This window comes from Merops nubicus, unplaced genomic scaffold (assembly GCF_000691845.1).
Source record: "Merops nubicus isolate BGI_N331 unplaced genomic scaffold, ASM69184v1 scaffold52739, whole genome shotgun sequence".
Classification (NCBI taxonomy): domain Eukaryota; kingdom Metazoa; phylum Chordata; class Aves; order Coraciiformes; family Meropidae; genus Merops; species Merops nubicus.
In genome coordinates, this window is record NW_008634055.1 from 1 (window position 1) to 12,197 (window position 12,197).

At 52.4% G+C, this 12,197-nt stretch overlaps 1 protein-coding gene across 1 annotated transcript; it reads left to right on the top strand.

Moving 5' to 3' along the window:
• Window positions 1-65: 65 nt before the first annotated feature.
• On the top strand, window positions 66-7,201 carry ENDOD1 (endonuclease domain containing 1). The gene is made up of 2 exons (XM_008948437.1): window positions 66-359; window positions 6,068-7,201. The coding sequence occupies exons 1-2, from the start codon at window positions 66-68 to the stop codon at window positions 7,199-7,201; spliced, it is 1,428 nt and encodes a 475-aa protein (XP_008946685.1).
• The last annotated feature ends 4,996 nt before the right edge of the window (window positions 7,202-12,197 follow it).

Genomic DNA, 12,197 nt, shown 5'->3' on the forward strand with positions numbered 1-12,197 from the left:
GCGCAGGTCCCGCGCCCTGCCCGGCCGAGCCAGGCGGGGCTTCCCGCAGCTCCGCCGAGTGGGCCATGGAGGCGTCAGTCGCGCTCTTGCTCTGCCTCTCGCTTTTCCCAGGCTTTTCCCAGGGCAGAGTTGTCCGAGAGGATGAAGCCGGTTTTGCCGAGTGCAACGTGTTCTTCCCTGGACGGGTCCCGCCAGAAGGATTTACGGAGCCCTTCCACGTCAAAGTCTGCCAGCAGTACAACAAAGAGCCGCGCTTTGCAACCCTCTACAGTACTAAGGACAAAATTCCTCTTTACTCGGCTTTCAAGTATACAAAGGCAGCCCAAAATGAGGAGGAGAACTGGCTGGTCGAACCGCAGGTAAGTCAGCTTTTCCTCCCCTGTCAAACGGACGTTCCTGGAGAACGTTTCCTCTGCGGTGAAGCTGGGGATAGGATTTTGCAAAGGAAGCAGCTCCGCTTGTTGAACTTCAGATATGAATTTAAGGCAAGCAGAATTTATTTTTGTGCTTGGCCCCCGTCAAACACACAGTTCCTTGTCGCACGGGGCATTTAATGGAAGCTGGGAGGGGAGAGGCAAGTCACCTCTGGTGCGGGTGCTCCTGTCCTGCCCAGCCGGCTGTCGGGGAAGGGAGCAGTGCCCGTGGGCAGCAGCGTTGAACATCGCAGTGTCAAGCTGAATTTTGTTCTGTTGCCAGTGTGATCGCAGAGTTGGTCGGAGCTCTTCAGCTTCGCTGTGCAGAGATAAAACATCCATTTGCGGTTCACCGGGTTGACGCTGCAGCTTTTTGCCGTGCCCCGGCGTCGCGGACAGGCAGGGAATGAGCTGCTGTGTCCTGGAGCCTGCAGCCTGCAGGCAGGTCACGAGTGTGCAGAATAAAGTGAATTCCCCAGAGCCCCCGTGGTTTTTGTCTCCCATGACACCTGGCATGTTGAAGCGAGTTCTTCAGGCTGTTAAATTTAAAGGAATCCTTAAAAAATTGTTGCCACCCTAAGAGAACATGTACACTTTGCCTCTCTTTTTTTTGCTCTGTTTTAGGTTTTTCAGCAGTGATAATGGGGAATTTTGTAGTGAACGTCAAGCTACCCCAGTGTTTTGAGCTGAGGAAAGATTGGCTGTGTGTGTGGGTGCTCGGTCAGGGCAGGAGCAGCAGCAGTGCCAGAGCAGCGTGCTGGGAGCATGGCCCTTGGGTGCTGGCTGCTGGACATAGCCAAAATTAAAGCTCACCCCTGTCCCGGCTGCTGTGCCCATTTTCCTCATGTGGGGTGCTGAGATAGTAAGGCCACAAGGTTACAGGCAATGAAGACAGGAGATCCTACATCCCTGGTTTCACTATTCCTACGTCCCCGACTATCTCCCTGCTTTTGGGGCTGGGTTTTGAGTTGCAGGAGTTCCCAAGGGCTTTTTGATCTGCTCTCTTTCCACTTCACAGATGGCCGTGGGAGGTGTCTGCTTGCCCTTTTAAAACAGAGGGAAGCTTTTTGCAGACGGCCATTATGGTTTTAAGGAAGGATGATGAATTTTTAAAGCACAAAGAGAACCTAGGCAAGCGAGGATCTTTGCTCAGTGCCATGGAGGCAACGAGGCAAAGCAGAAGAGATCCGTTCCAGGAAAGGAGAGGATCCAGAAGATCCTTTCCCATTTGCCCTGGCCACTGACACCCTTTGGCACTTCCAGCCACCAAATCTCCTCCTGCTCCCTGTAGCCTGGCTCACCAGACCCGAGACCTGCCCGGGCAGGTGTGAAAGCTGCTCCTGCTGTGGAGCAGTGGGCAGCCCCTCCGCAGCAGCTTTGGTTCTCCAGCATCTGCCTCCAGCTGGCTCCCCTGCCCTCCCTGCTCCATCCCTCTTCCCCCCTCACCTTGGCACCATCCCTGCCAGCACTCTAGAGACCAAAACTTCGTGTCTCCTGCCACCAAAACCTATCGCAGCCCCAGAAAGAATTGGCCATGGGCTACTTTTAGTTACTTTGGCTTCTCCAGAGCTTCCCCATAGGCTGCTGTGGGTGCACTGTTAGTTTACACTAGTGGGTCTGCATTGCTGAAATGCAGGTGTCTCAGAGGTTCAAGGTAGCAGCTCTGCAATTCACTGGAGGAACCTCAGTGTGAGACAGAAAAGCACTAGGAAAAAAAATTGCCTGAAGAATTTGTAAGAAGAGGAAAGTAGGAATACAGAAAATACCTGTAACTCAAGAAATAAGCACATACACTGGATCTGGGAGGAGAAAGTGAGGAAGAGATTCTACATCCGTTCTGTGCATTCTTGTCAAGGCTAGGTGAGATGGTTAGGACAGGTTGGATGGCTGCTGAAGGGAGCCTTTAGCAACACCCACTCTGCAGCATAACCCCATCAGGTTACATTGCCCATTTTCTGGGCAATTTTCATGCCAAGAGAGGGGTAGCTGGGTATGAACAGGCTCAGCTGAACAGTGGCAGGTGCTTATACCTATGTGTGTGCACATGGAGAAGAAGAGATACAGCAAGCAGAAAGAAATCACTGTAAAAATGCTCTCTGCACTCCAATGAGGGCCTCAGAGTTGTCACATGCTCATTTTTTGGGTAATGATATAAGTGGGGAGGGCACCACCTCACTCCCTGCATGCCTGCCTCCTCAGGAATGTCTGCCTCAGGAACAAATGCCAAATGTAGCACAGAGGCAGTACTTGGGTGAGAAGAGCAAGGAATGTCAGTGCCACCCACTGCTGGTTGGCAGCTGGAAACAACAAATTAACTCAGCAATTAGTGAAAAATTAGAGAGCAGCCAGGGTAGGCTGATGAACAGGGTACTGATGGGATTCCCCCAGGCTCGGGTCTCAAAACCTGCCTTGCCACTGATTTCCTAGCGATTGAAGGCAAGTCACTTAGGTGGCTTTCACCTCATCTCATTTTTGTTGTCTGAAAACCTGTGCTTTGGACTCTTTCTATAGCATAGACAGATATGGAAAATTCTGGAGTTGTTTTTTCTGTCCTAACCTATGAGGGGCTGGATGAATCACCTTGTGTTTTCATTTGCTTGATGACTACCACCAGCCAGGTGACCAAGGTGGGGTTTGCATTGCCCAGCTATAGGTTCCTCTGAGTTACTCTTGGCATCTCTCTTGCTGGACAGTCAAGAGAAACAGGTACTTCTAGAGACACTCATGTGAACATCCTGCAACAGAAACCTTGCCTGTGTCTCCTCCTGGAGACCTGTACTATTGGTAGATAAAATGCCTCCACTGCAGTTGAAGGTGTAAGTGTGCCTGAGGAAACAGTGAGGGGAGTAGGATGCTGAAGTTCTCCTGGACTAATGCTAGGGTGAGGAAGGTGAGAAGTAACAGTGTCCTGCACTGCCAAATGACCAAACCTGATGGCAGCTGCCTGCTCTAGTAGCTGTGTGTTGCCATACATTTAATGCCCCTCTGCCTCTCCCCCTTCTGGGAAACCAAAACGGCCACTTGATGGAACACATCAGTATTGTTAGGTGCTCACATCTGTACAGGTGTTCGGATGCATAATTCATTTTTTAGTCTCCACCCTATGAATGAGACGTTTTCCTGGCTGCTTGGATCTCACCCTCAGCTATCCCAGGTTATTTGGGCAGGTGTCTGCACAGCTGACTCCAGGAGAGCAGACGTGCTTTGGCGGTGACACCAGCCAAAAGCTGTTTGAAGCAGTGGGGAGAGGTAGCTTGCAATGCAGGTTAGAGGCAGTGCTGGAGACAGCTTGCCTTTGGGGCTGAGCTGGAGGAGGCACGAAAACCTCGGTTACACAGGAGTTACCACAAGCCATAAGATGAGTTATTGTGAGCGTAACTCGGTGATGTCAGAGCCGTGCGCACGAACAGCACACGGCTGCATTTTTATCGTGTCCTTTTTTTAATTGCCCCTAAACAATTCCAATGGTATGTGCAAAAGCCTGCAGCTGAACAGGTAACTGGGGATATGTGTTCTTGATAGGCCCCTCAAAGTTTGTATGTGTTGGCTCATAAGAAGAGAAGATTGTTTACATCATCTGCTTCATGTAGATCCGTCTTGGGCCTGTGTGTGCTCGTGGTGCAGCACCAAGCCCTCCTCCACCCTGCCTTAGTCGAGAAGGGGGTGGGGTCCTGCAGCAGGCAAGGGGCTGCAGCCCTGCCAGGGGAGTGAGGAGGGGTGAGCATCTCTGCAGGGGTGTCAGGCTCCAAAGGGCCATAGCACTGTCCTGGGCACAGCCCCGCACCCGTGCCAGCTTCCATCTCACCTCTTCTGTGGGGTTAAACCCACCAGGTGCCTCCCTCATCCCATGGCACAACACAGCCATCCCTTCGGAGAAGGGGTGTGGCAAGGAGGGACAGTGATTTTGTGGAATACAGGATGACTGACTGGCTACAGCCTGTCAGTTTGGGGTGCCTGAGCTAGAGGAGCAGAACAGGCAGAAGTACAGGATAAGTCTTTTTTAAGTGGTGCATTTAGAAAAAGCTGTGACTTATGCATCAGCATGTTGGACTGCCTGTGATCCTTCCAGTCCTGAAGCAATAAGCATCAGATGCCTCAGAACAAAGTGGAAGAAACCTCCTAGCAGGGGATGGGTGTAACGCAGCCCTCTGCAAGGGCCAGCGTTGGCACTGTGACCAGCCGTGGTGCAGAGGCAGCCCTGAGCTGGGACCGCAGGGGCCTGGCTGATGCAGGAGGCCAGCCAGAGCTCAGTCGAGGTGAAGGGTAGCTGCTGACAGTTGCTGGCACTTGGCCCTTTCACCCTGGCTCTCAGCGCAGGCTGACACAGAGCTGTGAGGAGTTGATGTGGCACTAAAAGGATGCAAACTCTGGGTGAGGTTGCAAGGACATAATTGGACACCCATCCAAGTGATGACCCATTGCAGGGTGGCCAAGGGACAAGGAAGGTTGACTTGGGAGTGATTCAAGGTAGACTGTGGACTGTCTGCCATAGATATCTCCAAAGTATGTGTGATGTAGTGCAGTAAACAGTCTATAGGCCAGGAGCAAAGTCAGCAGGTTTAACTGGGCCAGCACAGTGCTGGGGGCTGAGGGCCGCAGCCTCTGAGACGGAGACTACAGGAAGTGGCCACTGCCAGAGGCTGTCTGCCACCCCTGAGCTTCTACCAACATGCTCACCCTCTAATTTGAGGTAGAGAATAACAATCTGGCACCCCCCAGGGTGGATGCAGGCAGTGTCAATAAGCGTGACTAAGGAGCAGGGAGAGCTGCAGCCACCCGAGAAAATCCAGTGGTGTGCAGTGCTCCCGCTGCTCACTACCCCCTGCCTGTCTCTGTGCACTACTCCAGGGCCCATTCCCACTCCAGCAGCTGCTGCCTCTGGCCCTGTGGCCTGGGAATGGTGGACACAAGCAGGTAGCACAGGTTCCACCAAGGACCTGCAGTGATGATGTCTTCCCCCATGTTATGCTGGCAGGTGTGTGGTTATTAAGGATGAGATTCAGACTGGTAAAGACATGAGCTTCAGACTGGTAATGACTTGAGGTACAACTACTAATGACAAGCCCTGACAGAGCTCTAGGAGCTCGCTGCTTTGTTTCTGTTCAGGGCAGGGAAATTCAGGTCACCTGACATGGTGCCTGGCTTCTTTCTAGCTTCTTACATAATCAGTGGCCAGCAGTAAATGCCTTCTCTATGCATCTTACATACCACGGGGTTTTTTACTTTGTAATTTTGATTTGATAGTTCAGAGGGACTGAACTGAGGTGCTGCAGGAGGTACCTAAATGAGCTGGAGGTGCCACCACCACAGGAGGTGAGAACATGACCCTAGATCAAGTAATCTGTTGGTCTTAAAAATCTCCTCTAGAAAGAAAACCACATTAGCAGTTTGGTGCAGGATGGCTGGTGAGATTCTGGAGGCTGTGTTGTGCTGTGGACCAGGCTGGAGAGCTGCAAGGATCCCTTGCAGCCTAAACCTGTGTGTTTGGTGGGGCAGTTAGGCAGAACATACAGCGCTGCAAGGAAAAGAAGGAGGGAGTGCAGATGTGGTATGAGGCACAGCGTGCAGCAGGAGGCATAATGGAAAATATACAATACACGTTGCTTTCTAGGAAGGCAAATTGCATGTAGTAACTCTTCTCTCTTCCATTTCAGATAGATGACCCAGGAAATGCCCAGCATGAGATGGTGCATGAGGCTGAGGTCGTTGGCACCGTGGCCAACCTCGGTGCGAATCAAGCCCTGGCCTCAGACTACGTGAGCTCTGGCTATGAGAGAGGGCTGCTCAATCCCAGCTTGCTCAATGAAGATGATTTCCAGGTCGCCACCTACACGCTGACAAACGCCGTCCCTCTGAGCCCATCTATGAGCAAAAGCTGGCACAGAGACATCAGGAGGGTAGTGGAGCTAGCTCTGGTCCCTCACTGCTCCAAGAAGGATCACCTCTATCTCCTTGCAGGAGCTGTTCCTTCCAGCGTCCGAGTCAAAGGCAAGATATCAGTGCCAGAGACCCTCTGGCTGGCAGCCTGCTGTGATGCTCCAGAAGGGTGGTCCCTGGGACTGGTGAAAAAAATAAATGATGAAAACAGCTTGGCAGACCTGACAGTGGGACAGCTGGAGAGGCAGGTTCTATCAGGAGTTCACTTGTTCAAAGGCAACTGTGGGGAAGACAACCAAAGCCAGGAGAAAACAGAAGCAATCCTGCAAGTTATTAGTCAGATCCGCTCTGGAGAGCAAGTAGGAACAAGTGACAAACAGGAGGCCACAGACAGTGGCTTGGTGAGAAAATTAGCTGGCATCATTGCTACCCCTTTTGTCAAACTTCTGGAACTGCTCATCTACATATTTGCAGAGCTGGTGAAGTTTGTGTTTTACTTTCTGTGGCTTGTTACCAAGCGGGCCGTGGGTACTGTTCTGGATGGAGTCTGCAGCCTGTGGAGCGGCGTGGTGTCCTACCTTAAAGCCATCAGCATGGTGCTCATCAGCATCCCCTATGACGTGGGGAGGGTCATCGTCAACATCTTCCTGGGCTTCCTGCAAATCGTCCAAGATGTGGCGTCCCTCACCTACAGGATCCTGTGCATCCCCCTGGGCTTTGCCCTTCACCTGGCTGCGTTCCCGTACCACTCCCTCTGTGCCATTCCCTCCGTCCTCAGCGACGTGGCCGCGGGGATCGGGGGCACCTTCTCCCTGCTCCTCGACGCCACAGCCACGGTCCTGCACGCCTTCTGGTACCTGGCTGGCCACCTAGTCAAGCGATTCGTCCCGAAAGGCTCCTCCGATGACTGATGTGGGAGGAGGTCAAGGCTGCAAAGACATGGAGTGAAGGGGGACTGGGGCGATGCTTTAAGATACGTGGCCAAACGCTGTCAGTTTTGTTCTGGTATTTATTGTAACGACATTAATAATAATGACCCGACTGGGAGCTAGCAGGGAGGGCTGAGGTAACACCACTGGGGGCTGCCACCACTGAAACTCAATTTCTGTCTCTTCTGAAGTGTTCAGGTTTTATTGGTGTAGGCTGCTAAGTTTCTGTGATTTGCAGGTGTCAAGATGCTTCCTCTGGGGGCTGTGTGCTGAATGTGGTATGAGGTTATTTCTTTCTGGCTATGCTAACACTGAGACCTGTGCTCTGGCAGTGAGCTCTGCAGAAGCCCGTCTCTGCCAGGGATGAGGTGGTGGTCAGGGGAGGAATTTAGTTATGGAGAGTTTTCTGGGACCTGGAGAAAGAAGGAGGTGAGGGTGCAGCGATTTGGGTCTGGAAACAGTGGGGAGCGAGGCAGGAGGGGGGAAAAGTCTTGCTGTTTGTTTCACTGCTTATTGCTCCAAGGCTCCACTGGTGGAAGGGATGTGACTGGGTGTATCTTGTAGTCCTTAGGCCCTTCCAGACAGCTGAAATCGCATGGATCTTTCTGTGAGGAAAGGCCCACTGCCTGTTCTTTTGGGTGGTGGGAACACATTTTCCCTTAGCCATACCAAGGTCATCTTTCCCCAGCCCTTCCTTGCTTTCTGGTGACCACTGAAGGTCTAAGCCTTGAAGCTTCAAGACATGGCATTCCCTGAAGGTCTGAGCTCCTGAACGTCTCAGCCCTGAAGCCCTTGTGCCTGCTCCAAAGCCCAGCAGCACCTGTGAGTCACGCTTTTGGCTTTGAATCAGCTGCCAGCCTGCCATGCCTCCCCTGACAGCTGACAGCTCCCCAGGCATGCAGCATGTGCCTGAGGTCTCTGTGAGGTGATGCCCAGGCTGGTGGGTGACACCACAGCCATCCTTCTGAGGCTTGTTTTGAAAGTACATCTTGATGGAGAAGAATGATTAGGAGAGAAAAGGCAGAGGGAATAGGACACTCATGGTGAGGTGCTTGCACCAGTGTCAGCACCTCAGGAGGTCCTGGCAGCACTCATGGAAGAGGCCTTTGCCACCTGCAAGAGGAAGAGGGGGTGCAACACTAGCATTAGACCTGATGGTCACACTAGACCTGATGGTCACAAATGCTACTGAACTCATCAGGGACATCAAGAAAGGAGGCAGCCTATCTCGTTCCAGCCTGGAAGGAGGGGCTGACTTCAGCCAGCTACACCCACGTCGGCACACGAAAGCTGCCTTGCCTTGAACAAAGCCAGCACTGCTTGTGGACAGCCTCTCTTTCTCCACCAACCACCCAAGGCCTACGAAGGGTGAGATAAAGAGAGTCATCCACTCTCCTCATTCATCCCCCGGCCCCCCCACTTCATCCTCATCACTGGTCTCCCCAGTGAGGCCATTAGCATCATTGCCAAATCCAAGGGGCTGCAGCACTGTAGGATTCAGGCAGCTGTGGCACAGTGTTATTAGAATTGTCTTCATGTGCTCAGATTTCGGATGCCGAGAGCTGCAACTGGCACGGGGCGTTTCTCCTCTTCTGCCTGTCCCAGCAGGTGATGGGAAATCTGCCTGGAAGGCTGAGCGGTTCTCACAGAACAAGCAACATCCTGCTACAGGCTATTGTTTGAGATTATTCTTATCTGGACATGATTTATGGCTTCTGAGCTTTACTCTATCCTTGGAAATGTATGGCTTCGACAAAATAAAAGTTACCTTTCCAAAGAGGGGCTGGTATCACATTTCTGTCACAGCTGCAAAGGAGATAAAGCACCAGCAGCACAGTTGTTCTTCGTTACAGCTTGACATCTAATATTAATGGCCCTTTCGTGCTTTTAAAACACCTCTCCTGTCTCAAGGCACTTTAAGAGAGTCAGTTAATTAAGCTGCAGAATATGTAGGTAAAAGCTGAGGGGTTGCAGGCAGCAGACTGAGCCCTGTGCTAGATGAGAGCATGACAGATGAATCCCTCCAGCAGAACCTCCATTGCTCTCAGGTCCTGAGGAACAGATGAGACACTGGAACAGGTTACCCAGAGGTGTTGTGGATGCCCGATCATTGGAGGTGGTCGCGGTCAGGTTGGACAGGCCTTTGAGCAACCTGGTCTAGTGAAAGATGTCCCTGCCCCAGCCAGGTCACCGAACACTTTGACACAGGAGTCTCTGTGCACCTCAAGGTGACCCTTGTCTCTGCTGCATTCACTCTGGGGCGAGGCACCGGTAGTGGCAAGGGGACTCGGCAACCTCGGCAGCATGACCCCTCCAGGGTCCAGGGCCACAGCCCTGGATCAGGTCCTCTGGGCCACACCTCTGCTGCCATGGCCATCTGGGAGCTGCTCACCTCTGCATGGAGCTCCATCACCAGCTCCATACCTCCTTGTGGCCAGGGAGCTGCTCCAGCTTGGCAGGGAACCTGGCCATGCTTGTTCACAGGCTATCTCTCCAGCATCATCAGTGCCAGAAAGTGGAAAAAAATCTAGAAAAACGAGCAGCCATGTAGCTGTTTTGGGCAGGAAGGGCTGCCAGGGAGCAGGGAGCATGGGCTTTGTCCGGGTGTCAACGAGGCTGGCAGCCTCTGTGCTGGGCATGGGACAGCTTCCCTTAGCTGCACGGCGTCCCAGCCTGCTGGGTTGACTTGCTTTGGTTGGGAATAGATCTCACACCGAGTAGCAGCTGCAATGGGTTCCACAGAACTGGTGATTCCAGCCGAGCAGAAAGGCCTCCAGACTTCCCAGCAGTGTTACTGTTGCAGCTGCCTGGAAAACCTCCAGGGAAGTCTGTCCTGTCAGATCGGGGTGATTTATCAAACAGGGGTCTTTTTGTGACAATTTGCCATTATTAGTGGAAAACAATCAGGTCCAGGCTGGAACAAGGACCAGAATCACCTGAGAACAGCCCAGGGTTTGGATTAGAGGTCTGGACGTGGATGTTCAGCACCCGCTCCTGCCTAAAGCCAGGCCTGGCATGAGAACGTGCCTATCTCCAGCTCAGAGGAGTGTCCTGACAGCCATGGCCCATCTCAGCTTGGGGCTCAATTTCTCCCATTTGTAAAACTGGAAAAAAAACGTTTCCTTTTTAAAAGTACTGAGATTGTGACCATTTTCTGGGAGGCAGAAGCCATTTTCCACTAAGCCAGCAGCAAAGTTGGCCACAAAGCTGAAGCAGTGGCTTCAAATTCCTTCACAGCACCATATTTACTAATTACTTGATGTTTTAAACTAATTTAATGTGGTGGAGGATGGACATTGGGAGCAGATGTCACTGCGTGTGTATTGCTGTGGTATTGCAGATTTTGCCAACCCTCCCAGTGCCTGCTGGTAGAAGGTGGCTATGGACCAAAGCCAGGAGATACAGCAGGTGGGCAGGACAACACTAATGGCCAGGGGATGAACCATAGGAGCTCCTCACTCATGGGAGAAGAGCAGAAGATGGATGGGATGTTTCAGACTAGATTTAAGAAAGACAGTGTTTATGCTGAGGGTGGTAAAACATAGGAACAGGTTGCCCAGAGAGGTGGTAGATGCCTCATCCCTGGAAACATTCAAGCTCAGGTTGGATGGGGCTCTGAGCAACTTGATCTATTTGCAGATGTCCCTGCTCACTGCAGTGGGGTTGGACTAGATGGCCTTTAAAGGTCCTTCTAGGATTCTATGAAACCAAGTGGCCAGTAGCTAAATACCGTTCACAGTAATGGCTGAGGAGTGGTGTCTGCTTGGTCCTGACACCAACAAACTGCTGATATGAGTGAGGCGGCTCCAAGGGGTGATAGACTCAGGGAGACATCACTGTCTGGATTAATGCCACCCAAGTGTGAGCATTTAAAATGTCTGCGCAGGCACAGATGTCCCTCCATTCAGTATAAACATCTCACTCGGCTTTCACCTCGGCACCTCCGCTGGATGCCTAGAGCCAGGGCCAGTGAAGCGCAGCTGGGGTTGGTGGCTGATGGGGGTTGTCCCACCCATGGAGACCTTTGAGGTGTCCACTTGTGTGAGTCACCCAGATGATTGTACAGGTGGGATAGTCTTTCCTACAGCCCCTTGGAAGTCTCTTGTGTCACTGAGACCTTCCATGCAGGTAGGAATGATGCTGGGGTGATGCCTCCTGGGAGCTGGTGGAAACAACCCCCAGTGCTTGCAGCCCTGGGTGGGGGGTGCTGGGGTGTGTGTGAATGCAACAGATGGGATTAACTATAGTGTGTGCCTCAAACCCCGTGTGCTGGCCTGACCTGTCTGGAGTGATCCCAACCCCCAGAGAATTTGGCGTCCAATTTTTTGAGTCCACAGGAAACACAAATGAATGTGGAGTGGCTGAGTGCACCCTTCACCCCCCAGCACCTGTGGGGTGTAGCTGCACCGTGGCACCGCAGGGGAGCAAAGGGGCTGCTTCCTCAAGATTCTGTAAGATCAGGGAGCTACAGAAGAGGTTTGAACGGTAACGGTTAACATCCTGGTGTCAGAGAGGTCTCTGAGGCCCATCATCCCACCAACAGACAGTTAAGGAGGAAGGGTGATAACTCAGGTGCTGAGTCTTGTCATCCCAAGATCCTGTAATGCCACAGATCATCCCCCCTCAGCCCAATCAGAGGGAGGTTTGGTGGAGTGGGATGTGTCTGGGAACCTGGTACCTGTCCTTTATTTCTCTCAGGAGCATGCTCAAAGTTCCACTGTGTCCATCACCCATTCCAGCTGTGAGCAGATGCAGGTGCTCGGCACCGAGCGCGTTCCCGGCTGTCCTCCCGGGGGCACAGCGCTGAGGTTCTGCGTCTCTGCAGTGCTGGAATTTGCTCTCAGCTCTACCGTGTACAACTGAGGATGCCTCCAGCTGAGCCGCTTCTGTTCCTGCTTCTCGCAAAAAGTGCATTTTCCTTGTTTTGTTTTGCTTTTTCAGGCGGAAAACCCGAAGGAGCAGCGCAGGGCCTGGCCTG